At 40.2% G+C, this 22,806-nt stretch overlaps 2 protein-coding genes across 2 annotated transcripts; both read right to left on the bottom strand.

Annotated features, from left to right (window-relative positions):
• Positions 1–4,086: 4,086 nt before the first annotated feature.
• On the bottom strand, positions 4,087–9,550 carry ndufs7 (NADH:ubiquinone oxidoreductase core subunit S7). Its single transcript, XM_083911010.1, has 8 exons — positions 9,513–9,550; positions 8,771–8,807; positions 7,986–8,057; positions 7,784–7,904; positions 6,158–6,337; positions 5,747–5,793; positions 5,334–5,422; positions 4,087–4,305 (listed from the first exon to the last, which is right to left on the bottom strand). The coding sequence occupies exons 1-8, from the start codon at positions 9,526–9,528 to the stop codon at positions 4,208–4,210; spliced, it is 660 nt and encodes a 219-aa protein (XP_083767136.1). The 5' UTR covers positions 9,529–9,550; the 3' UTR covers positions 4,087–4,207.
• Positions 9,551–13,809: 4,259 nt separating this feature from the next.
• On the bottom strand, positions 13,810–22,604 carry LOC310945321 (uncharacterized protein). Its single transcript, XM_083911378.1, has 5 exons — positions 22,485–22,604; positions 18,603–18,887; positions 16,751–17,317; positions 15,970–16,183; positions 13,810–14,503 (listed from the first exon to the last, which is right to left on the bottom strand). Exons 2-5 carry the CDS (start codon positions 18,874–18,876, stop codon positions 14,248–14,250), a joined length of 1,311 nt encoding a protein of 436 aa, XP_083767504.1. The 5' UTR covers positions 18,877–18,887; positions 22,485–22,604; the 3' UTR covers positions 13,810–14,247.
• Positions 22,605–22,806: the final 202 nt, after the last annotated feature.

Here is a 22,806-nt window from a genome sequence, read left to right as displayed (position 1 = left end):
GATTACAGATGCTTGTATTTATTATACTTTTATTTTAGCATTAGTTTCTTTATCCATGTGGTTTGAATTTCAAACTTTCAGATTATTTAATGACTAGCCAGGGGTTCAAATGAAAACAGAATACAAGAAGACAACATCAGTGACACCTCAACCCACTAAATCTCAATGCTAGAGTAGGGAAATGGAAACTTAGACCAAGTACAAATGTACAAGAGTGCAAATGAGCGCTGTGGAAAAAAAATGCAAGGTTTGTTTTTTTGTTGTTAAGCATATAAATAGGACACGGGATGAAGGAGACACGGGTGCACTGAAGCTGTGTTCTGACAGTTTAGTATAGCATGAGTCCTACTAAGGACCTGCCTGTTATAAATGTCCAAGAGCTTGATCCGACTCATCCCTGCAATCTTACTGTACACTTTGAAACACCATCCAAGTCTGTTCTTGTTGGACATATTTTGATTTGCAAACCAAGCAAAATACAAAAAGGTTCAAACTGTTTCAATGAAACATCTGTAAAAAGAGTCACAAGACACATTAAAAGGAAAAATATATATATATTAGAGGTAGCAACATGGGATTCAAAACAGTTTGTTGTGAAGAACAATACTCAACTTGAGACCATCTTGAGATTGGATCACACTAGCCGCAAAATCGGGTCAGGGGCATAAAGTGGCGGGGCAATGCCCTTCCTTACTTCCTTACTTCCTGCCCCTCTGCTTCCGGCGCCCTCCGATCATACCTGTTTTGAGAGTTCAACCTCCAATTTGATCTCACATACACACCAGTCACATTTCTTGACTGTATCTTGCATGGTTGTAACATTATCGCAATAAAAAATCTGGTCGCAGACATTTAAACATCTGGCATAATACCCCAAAACCCCCTCTGTGTTAGTTCCTGCCACAGTAGGTGTCTCCAGGACACGTTTTGCCATGATGACACACAAGGTGAAAACACAAGGTGTATCTTTATGAGATAAGATCATAGACTAAGATACATCTTAATTGATCCCCAGCAGGAAAATTCAAAAACAGTACACCATACAGGTAAGTAGAGAAAGTCCATTGGTACTTATTTTCACAGCAGCTAATGTGTGAGACAACATTAAACTGAAACCACATGAAACCACCACAATCATCAGTTTTAGTGTCTTTCTTGCCACACATGTCCCAGTATTTGACCAAGCAGTAAATATATCACTGCATGCTCAGTTTTCCATTAACATCAGAAAGTCTTCAAACACTGCAAACTCATGTTATTTCCTGTGGGACAGACTCTGTCTGTGAAATGCCAAATTAATGCACAATTGCTCAGCAGCATGTTTGTCAGGAGCCGTGGTGAAGAAGAACTCAGATCCTTTGATCTGAAGTAAAAGTAGTTTTAGAAGTTTTATCAGCAAAATGTATGATGATGTAAGTATCAAAAGGAAAAGTACTCCTAATGCAGAATGGCTCATTCCAAAGTTATATTATTAAGGAAAAATAGATTATTCTGTTTTTATCACTAAAGTGAATATTGTACTTCCATTAATCCCTTAATGTATCTGACCAACAGACTAAAACCTCAAATATGTTCAGTTTAATACAAAATATGACAAAGAAAAGACGCAAATCTTCACCTTTGAGAAGCTGAAACTAGAGAATCTTTGCCTCCGTACTAGACTGTGGACTTATATAATACGGTGCTCCTGATTCAGGTCTGAGATCTGCCAGCTGCTGTGGTTTCCCACCTGACTCACCGCAGCCTGCTGTTGCATCATCAACCCATCTAATGATTAATGTGTCCTGGCCAGGTGGTGACTTATTCCCAGTGTTCAGATAACATACTCTGTTATCAGCGTCCATAAATGAAAACAACCTATGTGCTGTACGTTGTGTCCATCTCGGCAGACTATTTAACAGCTAATTTATTGCTTGAATGAACTTATTCAAGGTGCATGACACCAGTGCATTACACAATAAGACATACTGTCAGTAGACTAATTCTCACTTTTAAGGTGTATTGTAAACTAAATAAAATTAAATATTTTTGTTCGTTAAGCTTTCATAAATACATGTTAATGCTTATTTTTATCAGTAAAAACTGCACACTAAGTTTGGAATAGTTCACTCCTGACCAGCGGTGGTACATTTACTGAAGTACTGCACTTATAAGTCCGAATGACGGGAAGAACAACAACCAGAGATCCTTTATCCCATCTACTGTGATTATCTTCAATAAGAGCCTGTTTCAATATAAATAAGCCCCCTCCCAAGCATTAAGGCTGCTTTTTAGGACATTCTGTGACCAACACCATCACTTAGTTTCATGTTAATGTACTTTAGTGTTAAATACTGCTGAGCATCATGCACTGTTGTTGTATTTTGATGGACTTACACGTCAGTGGAAGAACAATCCTTTTAACACTTTTACTACAGCCACTGTTGTTGTTGTCTCATGTGACAGTGCAAAAGACAAATTCATTTTTAACGCTAATGGACCATAAAGTTATTTGAATCTTAAAGTACAATTTTCATATACGTACACTTAAGTTCCATTTAAGCTACTTTTTGCTTTTATTCCTCTACATTTCAAAGGGAAATATTGCACTTTTTACTTCATTGCATTTATTCAAACTTTTTACATGAAAATGCCATATGCCTATATTGTATATGATGCTGTACTGTACTACTAATCTACCCACTACTATATATTACATAATAAAACTGGATGCACAATATGTTCAGTCGTTTGTTTTTGGCTCCTCAGTGTGTGTTTAGAGACCATCTCTAACTATCTTCAGAAGTTCTCACACACTTGTCAACAACGTCCCAATGCACATACACACACATAGAAGATAGATCATACACACATACACACACATGCATAAACCTGCTTAAAAACATTTGGAGTGTTTCAGTAGTTCTACAAAGTAATTAAAGGTAATAAAAGAAAATAGTTTCAAATAATAAAACCAGGTCTATTCAAACCAGATATTCAATAATCAGGTCACAGTATCTTAGGTCCCAATACAATTATACTATTAGTTGCAACTGAATATTTTAATGCAGGATGGAATTAATTATTATTTTATTTATCCGTATCAGCAAACATGTTACACCGGTAACACAAGGAATTGTAGTAAAGAAATGTCAAAGATTTATTTGAGGTCATTTACAAATTGTCACCAGCATATATGGCTGAGTGTTTTTATTGTTTGATTCTCTAAGGTGACCTTAAGTCTTCAGAAAGGCGCCCATAAAAAAATTAAATTATTATATAGGATCTACAGGATCCTCAATTAAAATATTTGGTTTGTTTTGATGTTAAAAAAACAAACAAGTATGTGAAGGGTTTACTCTGAAATATCCTGGCATCAAACGTCCAGAATGAGTCAATGAGTGAAACTTCTTCTGAACAGTCTGTACAACTGCTGCCTGGGGTGTTTTAATGTGCAACAGAATCCTGGTTAGTGGGTGTGAATTATACGTATATTCAGTTTTAAAACAATCTTTAACCAGCATATGGTAATCGTCAACATGACACGTTTCTCTTTAATCTTTTCAGCACAGCACAAAGACACAGTTATTCAGAGCAACTTAAAGCACTGAGGACTGAAGCTGCGAGTCTGTTGGTTCACGCTGAAGGTGCTTAAACGCAACCTTCTCGCTCCGCATACAGTCTTAGCAGCTGGTTTACAATTTTAACTGAATATACAAATGCTTTAGGAACAGCAACTGTTATTTCACTCTGTGGGTTTGCGTATAGTTTTAGACGACCATGACTTCTGAGTTAAATAACAGCTAACACACAATATAATGTGTTTTGCTTCTAACCACTACAGTGGACAGGGAGCAGTGAGGGTCAGAGTTGGTGATCACAGGAGCCACCTAGTGGTTTAAACTTAGCTTCAGTGGTCAGAAAGAATGACACTCAGATAATAAAATTAGTATGTCCATGAGCCCAGTTTATTCAAATCAATATTTATGATATTACAGGTTGGCTTTTCTCATCTTACAGTCAAGACTTTTTGAATATAGAGTTATAGGAAGCAGACACACTGAACTCTCAGACGCTGGTTGAAAATAAGCCTCAGAGCACCGTGTGTAACTTACAATAATAATTTTATTGATGCGAGTTCTTGCAGCTCTACATGGAGGAGGAGCAGCGCTCCAAATGAAATCAGAAATACAACATTTACATACCAGGTAACACACATAACACACATTCACTTTCGATACCAGATCTTCAACCTCTTCTCGCGTTTGATTTTCTTCTGCAGCTGTAAAGTCCCGTAGAGCAGAGCCTCTGCAGTCGGGGGACAACCTGAGGACAGGCGAGGAAGGAGATTTAGACTCACAGACAGTGCTGCCGACACTGCTAAATAATAACTGGACTAACTTATGTTCAATATACACAGCATAGGCTGCTTTATTTAGAGTCATACTGACAGCAAGACAACATCATCATGCAATCAACATACCACTATTTATTACAGTAAAACAAGTACTTACAGCTCTACTAATATAACCAGTATTTAATAATAAATCTACTTCTGCTACTACCAATATTTAGGGTCAGAGTATGACTCTTAATACAATACAATCACTACTGCCCCTACTCCTGTTCCTAAATGTGATCCTTAATTGTTGTAATCCTTGACCAGAGCGATTGCTACAAAGAGCACTGAATTGTATTCGTTAGTTGACTGAACTTGGCCTAAAGTTCACAGTTCTGTGAAGGTTTTCCCCAAGTTTTTGGAACCTGCTGGAAATGTTTTTTGTGACGTCGATCACCGATGTTCATCACCATGTTGTCTTTATGGACCTGGATTTGTGCACGAGGGCATTGTCATGTTGTAACAGGTTCTTATCCAAACTGTTTGTGGGCAGTTGTGTGGCAGAGCGGGTTGTCCACTAATCGGGGACACTGAACCCCAAATTGCTCCATCAGTGCCATCAGTGTGTGAATGGTTCGATCCTGATGAGCAGGTGGCATCTTGCATGGCCATCAGTGTGTGTGTGTGAGTGTGTGTGTGTGTGTGTGTGTGTGTGTGTGTGTGTGTGTGTGTGTGTGTGTGTGTGTGTGTGTGTGTGTGTGTGTGTGTGTGTGTGTGTGTGGCAAGCAGTGTAAAAAGCAACTTGAGTGGTCAGCAGACTAGAAAAGTGCTATACAAGTACAAGTCTATTCATCAAAAATATCACTGTATGCTGGAGCGTTAAGATTTCTCTAGAGCCCCGAGGATGTCTACAACGTGCAAAATATGCTAATTTGTATGGACAGTTTTTTTTAAAATTTCAGTTTATACGGAATTTGTAGATTTTATCATTTCAACATTGTGCAGTAAAGTTTACCTGGAACATAAATGTCCACGGGTATGATTCGGTCACAACCCCTGACAACAGCGTAGGAGTAGTGGTAGTAGCCTCCTCCATTAGCACAGCTGAAAGAGGAGAATGATGAGGACACTGTTAGTTATTAAAAACAGTTATTTTGAAGGTTCAGACCCTAAACACATACAGTAGGAAATACCAAGACTCAACCAATACTGGTTCAGATACAGAAGTTTACATTTGATGTAAATGCTTGTGGCCATGAAGCCGAAAACAAAATCAGGAAGAAACCAAACATTCAGAATCACAGTTTATGTTACTATCAGATCAGCTGTGGGGACTTCACAGATATGGGATAGACTAAAGCTGACCAGCAGGTGTTGGTGCATAAAAAAGATTTTCTGAGGAAGAGGAGGGAAGAAGAGTTAACTTACCTTCCCATAGAAATTACGTATCTGGGCTCAGGCATCTGGTCGTACACCTGTTGGAAAGCAGACGCAGTTCAGTGGCTCTTATATAATGTCTGACTAATCTGTCCTTTCAGCTGGAGGGAAAGCTTCATGCCAGTCTACCAATCCAGCGACAGGCTGCTCATAATCCAGCCAGCATTTAAACAGCTATACTGTTCTCAGCGCTCCCATCCCGCAAACTGAACAGGCTGAGAGAGAAACTGACTATGAGAAGTGCAAACAAACTAACAAAAATGAATTGTTTTTCACAGACTTGAATCAAACCTGAGAAAGCATTTGGGTTGTTGTTTGGAGCATAATTAGTTGAATACACTTGAATGTAAGACGCTGATAGCAGTGCTGTTGCCGTTACATCCAACCCTTTGCCTCCCTTACCTTCCGCAGAGCCGGGGCCATCTTATTGGTCAGCGTTCCTGCCACGATCATGACATCAGACTGCCGGGGACTTGCTCTGAACACCACTCCGAAGCGGTCCATGTCGTAACGAGGCGCCGCCATGTGCATCATCTCCACCGCACAACATGCCAGGCCAAAGGTCATGGGCCACAGAGAGCTCTGAAAGGGGAGCAGAGCAGTCAGCAAACGCACTAACAGAGCAGAGCAGGCACAGTGCAATCACAAGACTCTGCGGGGGGGGGGGGGGGGGTTTCATTTGACACAACAGTGAAGACGCAACAGCGCAGCGCTCTAGAACCTGGGAGACGCACACCATGGAGAAACAGGGAGAGAGCCGAGTAAGGCCATTACACAAAAGGTTTTTTTTTCTGTGACGGTAAATCGCACTTCAATATAGGTTTTTTAACTGTTTTATTTAGGACTGCATTCACATAGAACACTGTAGACACATTAACACAGTTACTCATGGTATTGACCAAAACACGCATCTTCAAAGCATTCAACCAGTTATAAACCAGGAGGGAGTACGTGTAGAGATATATCAATATATTAGCTTTAAGAGCAGGGTTTGTAAACCTTTCCGTCAAATTAAAGTTTTTTAAGCACTTTTAAGGTGAATTTTCAAGCTATTTCCGCACCTTACAGCTGTGGTAAATTACATATTTCTACGAATACATAGATATTGTTAATTATTATTTAAAATTGTTTCATTATACCAGAAAGATAAGGAATTAAAATATATTTCTATTCTATAGCTATTTGTTGAAAGAAAGAAGTGCCGAGTGCATTTTCAAGTACTTTATCCAAAATTCAAGCACTTTTCAAACCTAGGAAACAACATTAAAATTCAAGAATTTGAGGATTTCAAGCACCTGTACAAACCCTGTAAAAGGTAATGTCAACATAGGGTATATATACAGTATATATATATATGTGAGTGTGTGTGTATATATTGACATTGTTCTCTCTGCTGATATTTTGCAGATTGTTAAGTTGTGTCTTTTTTTGTATTTTATGTTTTCCAACGAAAACAAGGCGCAGACAAAAAACATATGAAAATGCAGCAGCCCAGCAGTAAATAATAATTTAATGGAGCTAATGAGGGTCAAATTCTGTTTTATTGAGATTTTGTGGGGTCATTAAACAAATACCCCCATAACTGCTTACCGGTCAGTATTTGTGAGGGTACACTAAGGAACCTGCTGTTGTTTGGTAGAAAAGTATTTTTTTCTATATATCTATATATATATATATATATATATATATATATATATATATATAAAAAAATAAGAGAGAGAGAGAGACATTTTTTACAATTTCTGGTAAACGGAATGAAAAATCACTTCAAACTAATGAGTTAGAAGGTTCAGAAGCTTCATAATCTGGGGAAGATGTCCTGAGATGACTAAACGATGAAACAGTAGAACTTTTGGGCGAAAGACAAAGAGATCAATTTACCAAAGACAGCAGCACAGACCATGTAACATTTCAGACCAGTAGTCACACACACTGCATGCTGGAGTCACATCATGTCTCTAGACTGAGAAATACAGCAGATCCACATGTGTGGGTGTTAACACAGCCCACATCCTCTCATCCACTCACCCTGCGTGCCCAGTTAACCAAGTCGTCCAGCTTAGTTATAACATACTCCCCCTTGCTGCTGGCTACAGCTGCTGGTTTGGCTGCTGCCACTGCCGTGCTCCTCTCTCTGACTGGAACCACACTGCAACAGAAGGATGGGGGGAATCTTTAAAGTGTTTACAGAGTGTCTGCTCTTCATTCTGAGCATATTCGGTAAACTCACCTTGTCGTGGCATTCTCACTTTTTATACTGTTGTGCAGACTCCTCTGATGAACAGCAAACACTGAAATAGGCCTGTGGAAAAAAACGTATTGAATGCCAATGAACTGAATGACTCAAGAAGCAATGGGTAAAGCTGATTACTGAATATTTTCACCTATGCATATGTTTAAACAGTCAATAAAATAATGGAAAGCCCGGAAAACAGTCAGTTCAATAAGAGAGAAATATATGTAATACTACAGAGTGAAATTTACTAATTTCAAGTCAAGTGTGTGATGACAGATGGGCAGACTTTACTGTTGGATGATGATTTTCTCTGAGCTTCCTAAACTTGGTGATGCTTTAAAGGATTAACTTTACTGCTGCCTCCTGCTGCCAAAAGCAGGTCTGCACAGCCAATGTTTCAGCACATGCTTTTGAGTGGCGATTGTTTCAGCATGCTATTCTCATCGGTGGGAAATAATCTGACCTCAGCAAATAAAATATGAACTAAATAAAAACGGGTTTGGTTGGAAGGGAGTTTTTAAATAAACTCATCGATGTTACAAGACCTTTGTGATGAAGTAGCAATTAAATATATTTTGGTGAATATACCACACATATTGAGATTCAATTGAGTTATTTAGACCTGTATCACAGTGGAGAAATACTTATGTTACATGTTATGTGGGTATTAAAGACTTTCAGATTCAAACCTTGTGAAGGAGAGACTACTAAAGCAGCTGTAGGGCCAGCAGGCCAGATTAAATTAAGTTTTGAAAGGGGGTTCAGGATTAAGTTCTTACCTTGTTGAAAAGCAGCCAAACATAGCCAGGCGAGGCGCTGCAAATGAAAAACATTTCATAAGACTGAAGAAATGTTTATAATAACAGTATTTCAGATTATGTATCAGCTGTATGGTCCAATCACTGCCCATGGGTGATATTGTTTAAACAGTACATTCAGTTGTGACTTTGTGTGATGGACACAAAAGTTTAACCCCAGTGAGATAAACTCAAGGCAAACACTTCTGCAAAGTGTTGACAATGCGGCTTCAATGACACCAAAGTCAAAGTAAACAAGACGAATTCTACCCCTCTGGTAAATATAGTATAGTAATATATGAAATCGCTAAACTGGCGGAGTTTTCAAGGGGAGTCTGGTTATTCAATCTTCTCCACAGCGGATGACACGCACTGGGGCTAACGGCATATCTGCCACGGTAGTCCACCCACACTGTAGATGACAACAGACACCGTGTTTAGTTAGAAATGTGTCGTTAGGTTTGTATCAAACTGTTTTACTGGAATTACACAAGTATGAATTTCAGCTGGGGTCCATGCTAACCTGGTTAGCCGCCATGCTAATGCAGACAGAGCAAGGTCAGTGTGCGCATTCACTACAAGTGACTTGTCCGATTACCGACACAGTCACACCACTGGGTACCGCACTTTTGTGTAGTTCATTGTTTAAATACGTCCGATAACGTTAGTTTGAAACACTGGGATGTGTTTAAAAGCATCTTAGTTGAATCAAAACATCACTCACCAGCTAACGCCGCCATCTTTAGGATTTTGGTTACGACAGAGTGCTTCCCTTGTGATACATGAGCTCGAGCTGCAGAGGGCGCTGCTGTAACGTTGGCAACCAGTTTATCTAAGCAACCACAGAAGGTCAAAATGTTGCTGATATTTACTCATAAATATAGATCTTTTCACAGTTGTAAACATAAATATTCTAAATGTGTCCACGTTTGATTCCTGTTGCAGTGTATGTGAATGACATCAGCTGACAGGAAGTTACCAAGGACCACGGCTGTTGCGTAGCAATGGAATTCCGTTGAAAAGGTCTATAGAAGTTTATAACGCCATTGGTTATCATTTGTGATAGCTGGTAATATTTGCGCCATTTTAAATGTTTTTATATAATTATTTCGTTTTAAAGGTGAACACTTAGCCTATCTATGCCAACAAGACAACTAAAAAATAGACTAAAATTAAAAAAAGAATGAAAAATTGTTAGTTTAAAAAAAAGAAAGGGAAGAAGTTCAATTTTATTCAATTCAATTCAATTCAATTTTATTTACAGTGTCAAATCATAACACACTCTGACTTATTTATGATTTACAAAGACCCAACAATTCCTCCTTGAGCAGACAGTGGCAACGGAAACGTTCCCTTTAACAGGAACGTCAGACAGACCCAGCTCTGTGGAGGAAGAAAAGGAGAGAGACAGAGAGAAAAGACTGACAGATGGACAGAGAGACACTTCCAGAGATGTAAGCAACCACAACAGTAACAGTAACTATAATATCTATAGTAATGTGAATGTTAATTATATGTTATGACCGTTAATACAGTAGAATAGTAGAAACAAGCATAGCTATGGTGACAGCAAATAACAATGATAATAATTATGGTGGTAAATATGATCAATGAGTAATGATAACAGCTGTGATACAATGAGATGCATTACTGATGATGTTTTTATGGTCACATTTTATAATTTATCAAACTAGTGATAGTGTATATGAGTAATAGTGATAATAGCAGCAGGAAGCGTCATGCAGGACCACGGCAGCAGGCACCACCACGATCAGCAGAGACCTGTGAGACGACAAAGCACAAACAACTCCGGGGAAGAAGTTGAGTTAGTGACATGCATTGATCAGACATGAATGATACAGACGGAGAGGAGAGAAGCTCAGAGTATCAGGAACAGGATTATCCCCCAGCAGACTAGGCCTATAGCAGCATCATTAAGCAGAACAAAATCAGCTGACTACATGTTAGCTGGGCCAAGATGAGAAAGACTGATATGTAAATATTTTCATATTTATCATATTTGTTCAATTGACGATTCACATAAGCCCTAGATGTTTTTTTAAAATCTTACTTCCCAAAATGAACATTAATGCCCAAAATCTACAAATACTGAACCTTTGAAAGTTATAATAATAATAATAATAATAATAATAATAATAATAATAATAATAATAATAATAATAATACACTTTATTTAAAGTAGTCAGATTTAGCTGAGAGAGTATTAATTGCTGTAGCCTACAGTAGGACTATGTATCAGTATGTCCCCAGCCACGGCCCATGAGTAAGACAACATGACATACACTGATATATGTATACTGGCAATATATTGATATAGATATTCAGTTTATTACTGTGTACAGTCTTTATTATAGTAGTTTAGCTCCCTCCAGTGGGGTGACTTGGTGTCATAAGACAGACTTTTTAAAGTGTAGGCCTATTCATTCAAATAGATGTTTTAAAAAACCTCTCTACGATGACTATATACTACACTAAACCAAATTGAACTGAGCGCAGTGTACAGTGCTACTGACACATTTTGAATAATCTTTATGGACTTTATTTTCACAAGTGTCTGTGCCTGGGTAGCAGACTATTGGCACCTGGAGATGAGGATCAATGACTTTAGAAATAAAACAGACTGTTTTCATACCATGTCATACATTTTAGAGCCTTCTTCAAAGCATGCAACACATAATATTATCTCTTAAAAACACTATAAAACACAAATAATAATCAAATCCACTGAAATCCAGCATGTTTTTGTTTGTGAATTAAACGTTTAAAAACACGGTCACAACTGTGGAGCAGAGTTACTCACAGTAGTCTTTAAAGGAACTGGTTTTGTACTTTCACTTTAAAGGGTAGGACATGACCCAGATAATTACATTTGGCGCCACCGCCCGGCTCTACTGGTCGAGCTGCATTCATGTGTTGTCATGAAAAACACATTTATTTAATTACACATATCATAAAACACCTCTCTGTCAGACAGAAGTACCTGAGTGATTTATGAACCCTCTACCTGTTATGTCTGTTTTTGTGTTCCGTAGCTCTTAAGCAAGGCACTGGCTGCAGCTGCTCAGCGGCTGACAGCAGCAGACTGTGGTTTAACTGGACGGCCTCCAGTGGAGTGAGAGCTGATGAATACGAAGTGAAGTTCAGCTGTCTTTCCATGGATTTAAAAGAATATATCCTAAATCCCAAGAGGTCGTGGCAGAAAGGCATCACAGCAGGCGGAGCGGCCTGGCACTGCAGCTGATGGAGCATCATTTAATCTGACAATTATCTTTTGATGAGTCATGTCGTCTTTAACAGGGGTCTGGAGCTCAAATTACCTCGGCGGAAAAAATAATACTGCAGTTGAGACTGAAAGTTCATGCTGAAGTCTGGAAAAATATTGACAACACACAGCAGATGGAGTTGGCCCAGTTGTCATGGAAATTTAGATCTGTCAGAGTGTTTTAAGGACCCTTCGACTCAAGGAAAGATTGTATCAAGAAGAAGATGTTTCACCTGCACAAAACCGCTCCATCGTGACTGTCACACTGCTCTGAATCGATGCTGAATGTATGTGACGTAATTCTGGAGGAGGAGATGCAGATGAGACAGGAAGCTGTCACTTTAAACCCACCGAAAGAATAATAATAATTATAATAATAATTATAATTATATAATAATAAAAAGCCATAATTAGTCTCTTCTACAGGTCAGCCTTTGTTTAAGGTTTAAAAAGATACATTTTGGTATCAGGTGAGGATAGTCCCTTTGATTGATTATTTTACTTTGTGTATTTTCTGTAGTTACCTTTTTATACCAATGTCGCCCCTCTCTGCAACTGACCGAATTAATTTCCTCTTTTGATAATAAAGTTACATTTGATTTAGTCTGATTTGAGTGCTGCTGGTCATAGTCTGAGCGTTAATATCACTACAACAAGTTGCACATTTAGGCACAGCTTGGCGGGCTTGGCTTGGAAACTGGAGGGTCACCGGTTCAAGTCTCAAGTCCTAAGGTACTGCTGTGGTACTGAGTGTGGACTAGTAGCTCATTTGCTCGGGGTGCAGTCCTGTGAGGCACCCCCCTCGCTCCGACATCTCTCCGTATATAATGCATGTGTATAGGTGTCTGGGACCGTGTGTAAATATATATAACCTTAACAGAAATGTTAAGAATTAAAATTAAAAAAACACTTTTTATGTTCAGATTTTGCAAAGTGAAGTAAACGTAAAGACATAATGTGAAACATCATATTAAATTATATGAATTTGTGGGCCAGTTTGAACAGTAAATTCTTAAAGCTGCAGGGAGGGCTTATGAGATGTTCTTATGGGCCGGGTCTGGTCTCCAGACATGTACTTTGAGTTTAACCCCCAGTCTACAAAATGTCAAGTATAATGACGTTGCCCAAAGTGAGAAACCTAAACGTCAAACCTGATGAAAAAATCCTATTTTGTGATTTTATACTTACTAAATTTGTAAAACGTGGTGTGTAGGAAAATAACAATCAAATGTGAAAGACAGTCAGCACTGGGTTGTGTCTTGGTCCTGGACCTTCGTCAGGCATGCAGGGATTAAACCTTTTCTTTCATCAAACTGCTAACAGCAAGTAAATCTTAGCATTTGAGGCTGACAACTGTCAAACTTGCCTTTAATTAAAGTAATTTGGAAGCACTCTTTAATCTCCTGTTGACTAAGTGGTCAAAAGAAAGTAAGTGCAGCCGTCTTTAGCATCCTGTTGTTGTTTTGGCCTCGTTTTGCGGCACAGACTGAGCGAGCAGCAGCATCAGCAGCAGTGAGGACGCCAGCAGGGTGGAGATGGAGAGCCACCAGAGAACAGCGGGATCATGCTTTCACATAATGACAGTCCCAGCGCTCAAAACACACACTGAAGCTTCTCCAGGAATAGCTGCTCACTCAAACTGGTCAAAGTCAGCGAGGGAACTGGAAACGATGAAAAGACTTTTTCTTTTTTATCTTTTAAAAAAAATTTTTTTTACAAATGGCTTTTATTCTGTCTTCATCATGTACAAACTTTTTGGAGAAGTTGAAATAATAATAAACTGACAACTGCAGTTGCTTTGCTTGTGGTTTTTAAGGTCAAACCAAATTCAGCTATACATATATATATAGCAGAGCTTTTTAAGTACTTAGAGTTCAAAACATTAAATATAGGCACTGGAATAGCTTAAAAGATCAAATATTTTAAGACTACGGCATTGTTCAAAGGCATCCTCCACCACTAGCAGGGAAAGAGCTCTTGCATTTCACATAATAAGCATTAATCCAGATAAAAAAAAAAAGTCCTGTATAGGAGGAGCAAAAATACTAGTTAAGCTGTCACAGACATGGAGGTTATAGTGGCAGCGTGTGTTGCTGTGCTGAACTGCAGACCACAGGAATGGACTATTTGGGGAAAAGATCTCCTCCTCTGCGAGAAGAAAGCGCAGCTCGCCTCCTCACTGAGCGTCCAGGATGTCTGTGGGTAGGATGTCTGGTTTGCCACTCGGGCTCTGTGATGTTTCTCCTGACCAGGAAGAGGGGGTGACCTGATTATAGAGGCCGTCCTGAGAGCCAAAAAGTGGCTCTCTGAGATTCAGGCTGTACATGAGGAACAGATTGAGAGCGACCATGGCGAGGAGTGGGAAGACAGTCAGGCCGGAGCCGAAGCCTCGCCAGGAGCTGCATGCGTTCAGGCTGACCCAGTAAACGAGCCTGCAGAGGGTTAGACACAAAACAGGAAATCAGATCAAGTTCAGAACTCACTTATAAACACTCACAACTTCCTTGACGGTGTTTCAGAGAGCAAGATGACGACAGCGTACACAGATGCCTTTTTTAGTAAAAGTACCAATGCAACCATGTCAGATTACTTTTTAATTTTGAGCATGTTTCATTGACATCACAGTCTTGTCTTGACACGTTTTCTTTGAATGGATTTGTGTCTCATATTATGTCCATTTTCAGGTTGTATTTTGGGTTTCTACTAGAATATGATTACGTGCTTTAATGTTCAAAAAACACCCTCTGTCTGAGCCGCTCAGCTGTCTCTTTAAGCGCCCCGTCCAGAAAAAGCCCGGTCTGCTCTGATTGGTCTTCCACATCTGCTACGTCACTGCACCATCATTGCAGCTGGAGAACAACTGTAACGGTACTTTCTACCTACTTATGTTATTAGTGATTTCACAGTTACTGCACTTCGGCATTGCAGGACATTATAGTATGAGTTCTGCACAGTTTTAGACCTGAAAGGATGGAAGTTAGGATTGATTTGGGTAAAAATGATCCCAAGGCAAACCAGTTAACCATAATCTATCATAGATAAACTATTCATTTGTTGGGATAGTAAACAGACTCTAAAGCCATTATTTTTAAATGATTCCGTAGTTACTGCACTTTGGCAATGTAGGTCATAAATCATAACCTACAGAAGTCCTGATGGTCGTTAAAAGCAGGTCTGAGAAATGAAGCCAATGTTCCTCAACCTGCAGTTCACCGAGAGGCCGCCTGAGGCTCCACAACAGAACAAATGCCCAAGGACCTCCATGTTAAAATGCCCACCTTTACACCAGAAATAAACATGTTTGCAGCCTCATATAAAAACGGTTTTGGTCTCTAGCTAATTTCACTATTCATGACAAATGTACAGGTGTGAATTATTATTATTATTTTGTTTTTGGCGAGAGATGACAAAACTACTGGGAGACGCCATCTTCAAGCTAAATTCTGTCTCTTCAGAGACTTTTGGGGGATTTCATTGAGACTACATCCATATTTAATTCAGTCCATGGTTTAAAGGGAAATTGTGTTCCTAACTTTCCTTCTTTGTGTAAGGATGTAAAGATAAGGTCCCCTTTAACCATCAGCTTTAAATTCTCACAGTTCAAACAAGGATTTCAACTGTGGTTTAAAGGCGCAGTTTCTGAAAACAGGCTGTGCACATTTCTCTGTGGATTGAGCGTTTTGATACTGCCGCAGTATTTATAAAGCACCTCAACCTGCTTTATCATTCAACAAAGACTGTAAATCTCCCTTTTTACAAATGGGACCTTTCATTCCTCACATCCTTGTATCTGTGTATCAAAGTCATGAAGGAGCAGTTTTTAAAACTGATTAAAACAGTTTAATCCAGGATCAGTTTCCTTTATCAAACACCATTCTCGTCCAAATTTGTGCCTCACCTTCCAAAGATGAACATGGCGACCAGTATAGGCACCAACTTCAGCTGGTCTTGAGGCAGTAAAGCGGCCAACGCGACGAGGTTGAGGACGTAGAGGAGTAACTGTTCCAAAGACGCCGTGACAAACAGCTGCTGCACCGCCGATCTTCTGGGAAACGACTCCTGCAGACTGAAGGAGCCTTTGCAGAACTGGCACGCTGCACCCATGAGCATCGCTGCGAGGGATGAAAGAGCAATAAGTCAGTTAGCAGCTTGAACCTTGGCCATTTTTCCACAAACAAGTCCTAGCTGCACTTGATCTCGTCTGACAGCATACTTTGTCATTATAATATCTTCATTTCAATACAGCAGCTGCCAGCAGAAGGGCTTAGATGCAAATACTCCTCACTGTCATCAGATTGACAAATAGGTGGGGGGGAAATGGTCTGGACAAAGCTTTGAGTTTGGATGTTTTTGCCACCTGCCCTCTAATTTCTGGTCGCTCAGGTTGGAAAGTGATTCAAATATTCTGAAACAATTAGGCCACGGCCTGGGAGAGGAGAGACACAGCCAACCCCTTATTGTAGTTTCCATTTAAAGCTATGTGCAGGAGAAGGAAATTATGCTTCTCTCTAGAGGCCTGGGGAGACGTCTGCTGCACTAAGGTTGAAAGCGCATGAAATTAAAGGGGACAGGAGACATTGAAACATTCCAAGACGAGGCAGCTAGACAAACCAAATCCTCTCTTAATCTTTATCTTTCATTTGTTTTTCAACGTCATTGTGCAGGTGTTTGAAGCGTACCGAGCAGTATGGGGACAGCTGCCACCACGCAGCAGCAGAAGGTGAAAACGATGCGGCTGGCTATGTCGGGGCAGTCGGGGGGTTTAATGGGGACATAGAAATAGAGTGCATAGAGGATCCCTGCTGCACACAGAAGAGAGGCCAGCACTGAGAAGAAAGCAGGAACTCGGCCACTCTGACAGCATTTACACTGGCAGCAGCGGCAGCAGCATCGTCCTCGATCTGTAGCCTCCTCCACGCCCTCGCGAGTCTCTCCCCGCCCCTCTGAGCTCCAGACATTCAGCTCCACACTCTCCGGCGGCGGGCCTATCAGAGGTCGCCCCTCGTCCGCGGTGCAGTCCAGATTGGTGGATTCTGGGCTCCATCTCGGTGTGTCTGTGCCGTTGGGAATGTCTCCTTGTGAGGCCGGGGTTGGAAAGCTGATGCAGTTTTCCGTGGTGGTGTCCAAATCGTGCGCCGTGATGATCGGACTGGAAAGAGTTTGATCCAGCTCCCCCTCCGCCGTCTGATCTTCTCGTGGCTCCTCCGGGAGGTCGTCGCCAGGCTGCTGGTGGCAGGGAGCAAAGCCTGTTCAAACCAGAGCACATTTTAATACACAGGCCAAAACCAGACACAAGAGCAATCAACTGCAGACTCACAAACTTAAGGAGGCCCCGGGGCCAAAAATTACTGTTGGGCCCCTATTGACCCCACATGTTCGCACGGTTACAGTGAATATAGAGACACAGAAACCAACCAGTCCTGTGCAGGAATATTACAACATAACAATTTAGAAACACAACTATAAACTAACTAACAGTCCTGAAACTAAAGACCCTCTACTATACAGGACCACAAGATAAAGTCATGATGCACCTTTTATTTGAAAATCAGCCGTGCAAATTTCTTCAGTATATTTCAAATTAGCATCTAGTAACAATGTGCAGAAAGAGGAATTGTAGAGATCTACAGATGTTCTCTCAACTTTAACAAAGACATTTTTTTGCAGCAGGCAATCGTATAAATGTCCATTATACATCTAAATCATTTCTTGGCTTAAGGAACATTCACCCTCTTCACAATTGAGATGAGGTCTCGCTCCTACTGCACTTAAATACACTCTAAATACCCATACGTTTTTTAGTATGGTAGTTAGGTTATTTATTGTGTCTGCACATGAACGTGCCCGGACCAAATGGACTTCAAAGACACCACAACTGCTGCTGCAGTGGTGCGATGTTTGTCAGACAAGAACCTAACGTTTTACATGAAACACAACAAACACAGAACTCCGTCTCCTCTCACGAGCTTGACAAATAGAATTAAAAGTTATTTTGTTTAAATACGCCATCCAGATGAGCTCATGCAGGACATTTTACTGAAAAGCGCAGTCCTTAAATCATCATAAAATGATTCAGTCTCACCTAAACCGCATGAGAAGACAAAGCCCTTTCTCTTTAGGTAGACAATTAAACCTGCCTGTCTCTAAAGATAATGGTTATGTGCCTGAATGTTACTCTATTGGACTCAACTTATTACCAATTAAAATCTTTTTCTCCACCTCACAGTGCTTTATGTCCTCACCCGCACTTCAAACAACCTAAAATGTCAACCTGTATAGAGACCTTTTATGTAAGGCATGCATGTTGATTGAGTCCAGAGCTCCTGCAGGCAACTCTACATATCTGAACAATCTGCTTTTATTGTGCACGTCTTATTAACTGTTGCTCCGCTTTAATCTGCCCTGTCTCAACTCTCTTTGGATTCAGTCTGGACTCAAACTCGACTTCAGCCTCTGCTAATTTGCTCTGGCCTCCCATCAAATCCCGCATCTCCGTCAGACAGACAGTGAAAAGCCTCAGTGATAACTCACTCCTTGGCTGACTGGTTGCTGGTGGCGCTTCAAGGGAGCGCTGGGAGCCGGAGACGGAGTGGGAGGAAGAGTGCAGCTCCTCCACGGAGGACTCTGGGCTGTCTGACACCGGCGCCAAGGAGATCTGAGTGTCCAGGTCCAGGAAGGGGGAGAAGGAGAGCCGGGTCGGGTCGATGTCCTGGAGCTGGTTGATGATGTCGCTGATGGACTCCTTCATGCTGTCAAGCTCCTTCGCGTTCTGACGGTTCGTGGCCTGAAGCCCCGAGGTGCTCATAGTCACACAGCCTGAGAGGACCAGGAAGAGGTCCAAAAAACAGTTACACACCAAACCAGGGACACACAGGGCAGTAAATCCACCTCCATCCTCCTCCAGGCGTCAGAGAAGCCAAATCAGTGTTTCATCTTTACTTCTTATTAAATAGTTATTCACTTTCTTTCAAGCGTCTGGTGGCACTTGTGCAGAGACGCCACATCACCATAAACACTGACAGAACGTTAAGGTCATTTTAAAAGAGCCTTGTAAAAGTGAAGAGTTGTTTTTAGATATTGTCCTCTTTTCATCTCCTTTATCCGTCTTTCTTTCTACCCTCAAAACACTTTGTCGCTTCGGTTTTTAAAAACATCCAGTTTACCAGTTTTTATTAACAAAGGCAGCATTTACCCTCACAATCTGGCCAGAACGAACCCTTAAAACCAACACTTCACAGGGACTTCATGTGGAGTGATGTCAAACTGGTCTTGTGAGGAAAGGGGATTTTTTTTTTTTGGGTGGGGGGTAGATTTGTCTGTTAGGTTGTACAATAATCCGGTCCGACAGGAAGTCAGAGTATATCTTCCTCTGTGAGATGCCTGTGCAGGTTGGAATTGTTCTTTAAGTTTTTAGTTTTCTTGCGATTTCTTTCACACAAAAATCAAAACAATGTCAACAATTATAATCTGATGTAATTCTGATAAGACTAGAATAACATGAAGTGGGCTCCAAATAATATAAAATATATATTTCTACTCCTGTCTCCAAAAGATGCTGCACATATAAGACTGAGACGTTTGATCATGCAGCCGGGACACTGAGCAAGCAACATTTTAACCAAGACCTTGAGGAACACCACAGAAAGATCCATGCTGTGATGTGGCATTTGGAGATTTCTGCAAGAATTGCTAAAAAAAACCTAGAAGTCACCCATTGCCTGAACGCCCTAGGTCTCTAGTTTGTGTTGTAAAGTTTAACGAGGCTGTGATATCCTAGAGGTCACAACAGGTCGTTTTATACAGTAGGTTCCAGTTTTAAAAAATGTCTCACTACAATGAAATGGCTACTATGAGAATGGACCAAGCTCCAACCACAGACTTCCTGAATGATTCAATAAGAAAGTGCCAAAAATGCAGTTCTCTGAGTGTCCACTAGGGGCGGTTTGCATAATAGAGCAGTTTCTCATTGACCCCCATGTTAAACAGACCATTTTCACAGCATCATCAAACCTGTTTAAGGCCTGGTACAAAAGAACATTCTAGTCTGTATGTTTAGCTCATATCTCCATGACAACACTGAGGGGGTGAAGTTTTTTGTACCAGGCTAGTTTTTATTTATTTTATTGGAGGTTCAAGTTTATGAATAATTAGGGGCGTGGCCTCTCGAGTGACAGCTAGGAGGTATACATCAGCCAGATGGACGTATCTCCCTCCCCCCAACGTCACATACATGCCCCTTTTTGGATAAGAGAGAACAGACCTCGACGGAGACGCTACGTCCATCTTTTATACAGTCTATGGCACTAACAAAAGGTAAGCATGGACGGAGTGGATTTGGTTGGGGCAGTTTTCCAGCTTGAACAGGACTGCGATCTTGTTCATGAAAAACAAATGTTCAAAAAATATACTGAAGTGTGAATTATTAATTAATGTGTGTGTAAAAAGCCTTTAAACTTCGTTTTCTTTATGAATTAAACAAATAATCTTTAGAGGTGCCTGTAGAACAAGGCTAGCTGTTTCCACTTATTTCTCATCTTTATGCTAAATTAAGCTAAACTAAGCTAAGCTATCTAAGCTAAGCTAAGCTAAACTAAGCTAAGCTAGGCTATCTAAGCTAAGCTAAGCTAAGCTAAGCTAAACTAAGCTAAGTTGTCCAAGCTAAGCTAAACTAAAATAAGCTATCTAAGCTAAGCTAAACTAAGCTAAGCTAAACTAAGCTAAGCTAAGCTAAACTGTCCAAGCTAAGCTAAGCTGCCGGCTGGCTCGAGCCTCACATTTAACTGACACATCTGAGAGTGGAGTCAATCTTCTCATTTTAAGTTTATCAATAAACAATCAATAATAAAGTGAATTTGTGGTCATGTGGTTGTGAGCAGTGGTCTGTTTCTTCCAGGACCTGAGGGACCTAAAGAGGTCAGTGTATCAATATGTCAATACTTCTATTTTCTTTTCTTTTTAGAGGTCCAGAGAGGTGAATGTATCCAATATTAAACTCATTTGGAGGATGTGGGTGTTTTTTCAGCCAAAGGTAAAACTTCACAAGAAAATGGCAAACTTTGAAAAAAGTGGGATAAAGTAAGTTTGTGTAATATATGTTTCTTTTGTTCTTCATCCCTTTAATCAACCGGTGATGGTGACCCCTCAGATGAACGTCACTGTAACAGCACAAGGTCAGAAATAACATAAAGCACGATTACATCACTGACTACAGTTAAAGTTAGTGTACACAAACAATATTATAATGATTTATTTTGGGGAAAAAAACGTAAGTCATATTTAATCAAGAGGATAAGTCAGGATTAAATAACTTAATGTAAAGAACTTGTATTTCCATGTTATACTACTTTGTTTCTCCAATGCATCAACATTGTATTTTTTGCTCCACTGGATTCATTTAAAAGATGTAGTTACAGATTAAGAATTTAAACCCAAAACGAGATCAGTTTATAAAATATGAGGCATTGTTACCCAACAGCACGAGACTGTTAAAGCTCCACCTTGACCAAGTACAAAGTAAAAGTGAAATTATAGAATAAGACAACACTGATGGTGACTACTTTTACTTTTTACACTTCAGTGTTACAGTAGATTTTGTTTAATTATAATAAAGTAATTGCTAATAGTACTTAGGTAAAAGAATAAATTGATACATATTTTGACACTACTTTTTCGATCACTTCTTTATAAAACGCGTAACTATATGTACGAAAGTCTAAGCTCTCACTGTAAAATAACACAAACCGCGCGCCTTTGTAGGTCTGCTTCTTTGTGAGAACTGCAGGGTGACTTTCGGAGGTTTTCATTTACATCTGCATGTTGAATTTGGAGCATTTAATCTGGATGTTTTTGGCGCACATCCAACTGTGGCGCAGAATCGGCACGCAAAGATCTGCGCGGGGAATCTTTCTCCAAACAAATGGAGACTTTACCATGTATAGAGCGCAAATTAGGAGCCGCCAGGCTTTGGGGTCGGAGGGGAATAAATCTCTGTGCTTATCAGAGTTGGCGTGGATGTGAAAACGCGCGTATAAAGGTGCAATGTGCTGAAAAGGGGCTTCTCTCCCGCTGCTGATGATCAGCAACTTCTTTTTTTTTTTTTTTTTTTTTTTTTTTACAATTCCTCTACCACAAAGCAAGTAAAGCCTGGTCTTGTGAGGCTGAGTATAGGGGCTGCAGGAAATGCCTAATTTGGTGATAAATAAATCAAACGCGCCCGCATGAGTGTGCGCGTAAAGGACACACGAGTCTTCCTCAAATAGCAGCGCTGAAACCTTATATTATGTGGCCATTCAGCAGCAATTACAGCAGTTAAGAGTCAGATTTCAGACAGAAATGTGAATTCATTTAGCTCCACGAAATACTCGTCTAAGCGCTTTATTCAATTAGAAACATGCCGCGTATAAATGGACTTACTTCAGTCGGAGGTTGCAGAGTATTTGGTGAGTTTACTCTTCTTGCGGTAATAAAACCTAAAACCTCTCCGTGCTTCTCTGCCTTTCTTCCCTCCCCCTCCGTTTGCTTTTTGTCTTCCAGGATCCTGAACTTCTGAATCAAATTTCAGGACGGACAAAATACTAGGATTTTCCTCCGCCCACACGAGTGTTTTTTTCGTTCCTGGGTACCATGTCCAACGCCATATGGAGCAAATAAAGCCGGAGGAGGAGGAGGCACTTTCTCTCAGTTTACCTCCACATTCAACGTTAACAATCACATCCATCACAAACACGAGTTAAAC

This window comes from Echiichthys vipera (assembly GCF_963691815.1).
Source record: "Echiichthys vipera genome assembly, chromosome: 3".
In the NCBI taxonomy this organism is placed as follows: domain Eukaryota; kingdom Metazoa; phylum Chordata; class Actinopteri; order Perciformes; family Trachinidae; genus Echiichthys; species Echiichthys vipera.
The sequence above is the reverse complement of the archived record's forward strand: the minus strand, read 5'-3'. Positions and strand labels throughout refer to the sequence as shown.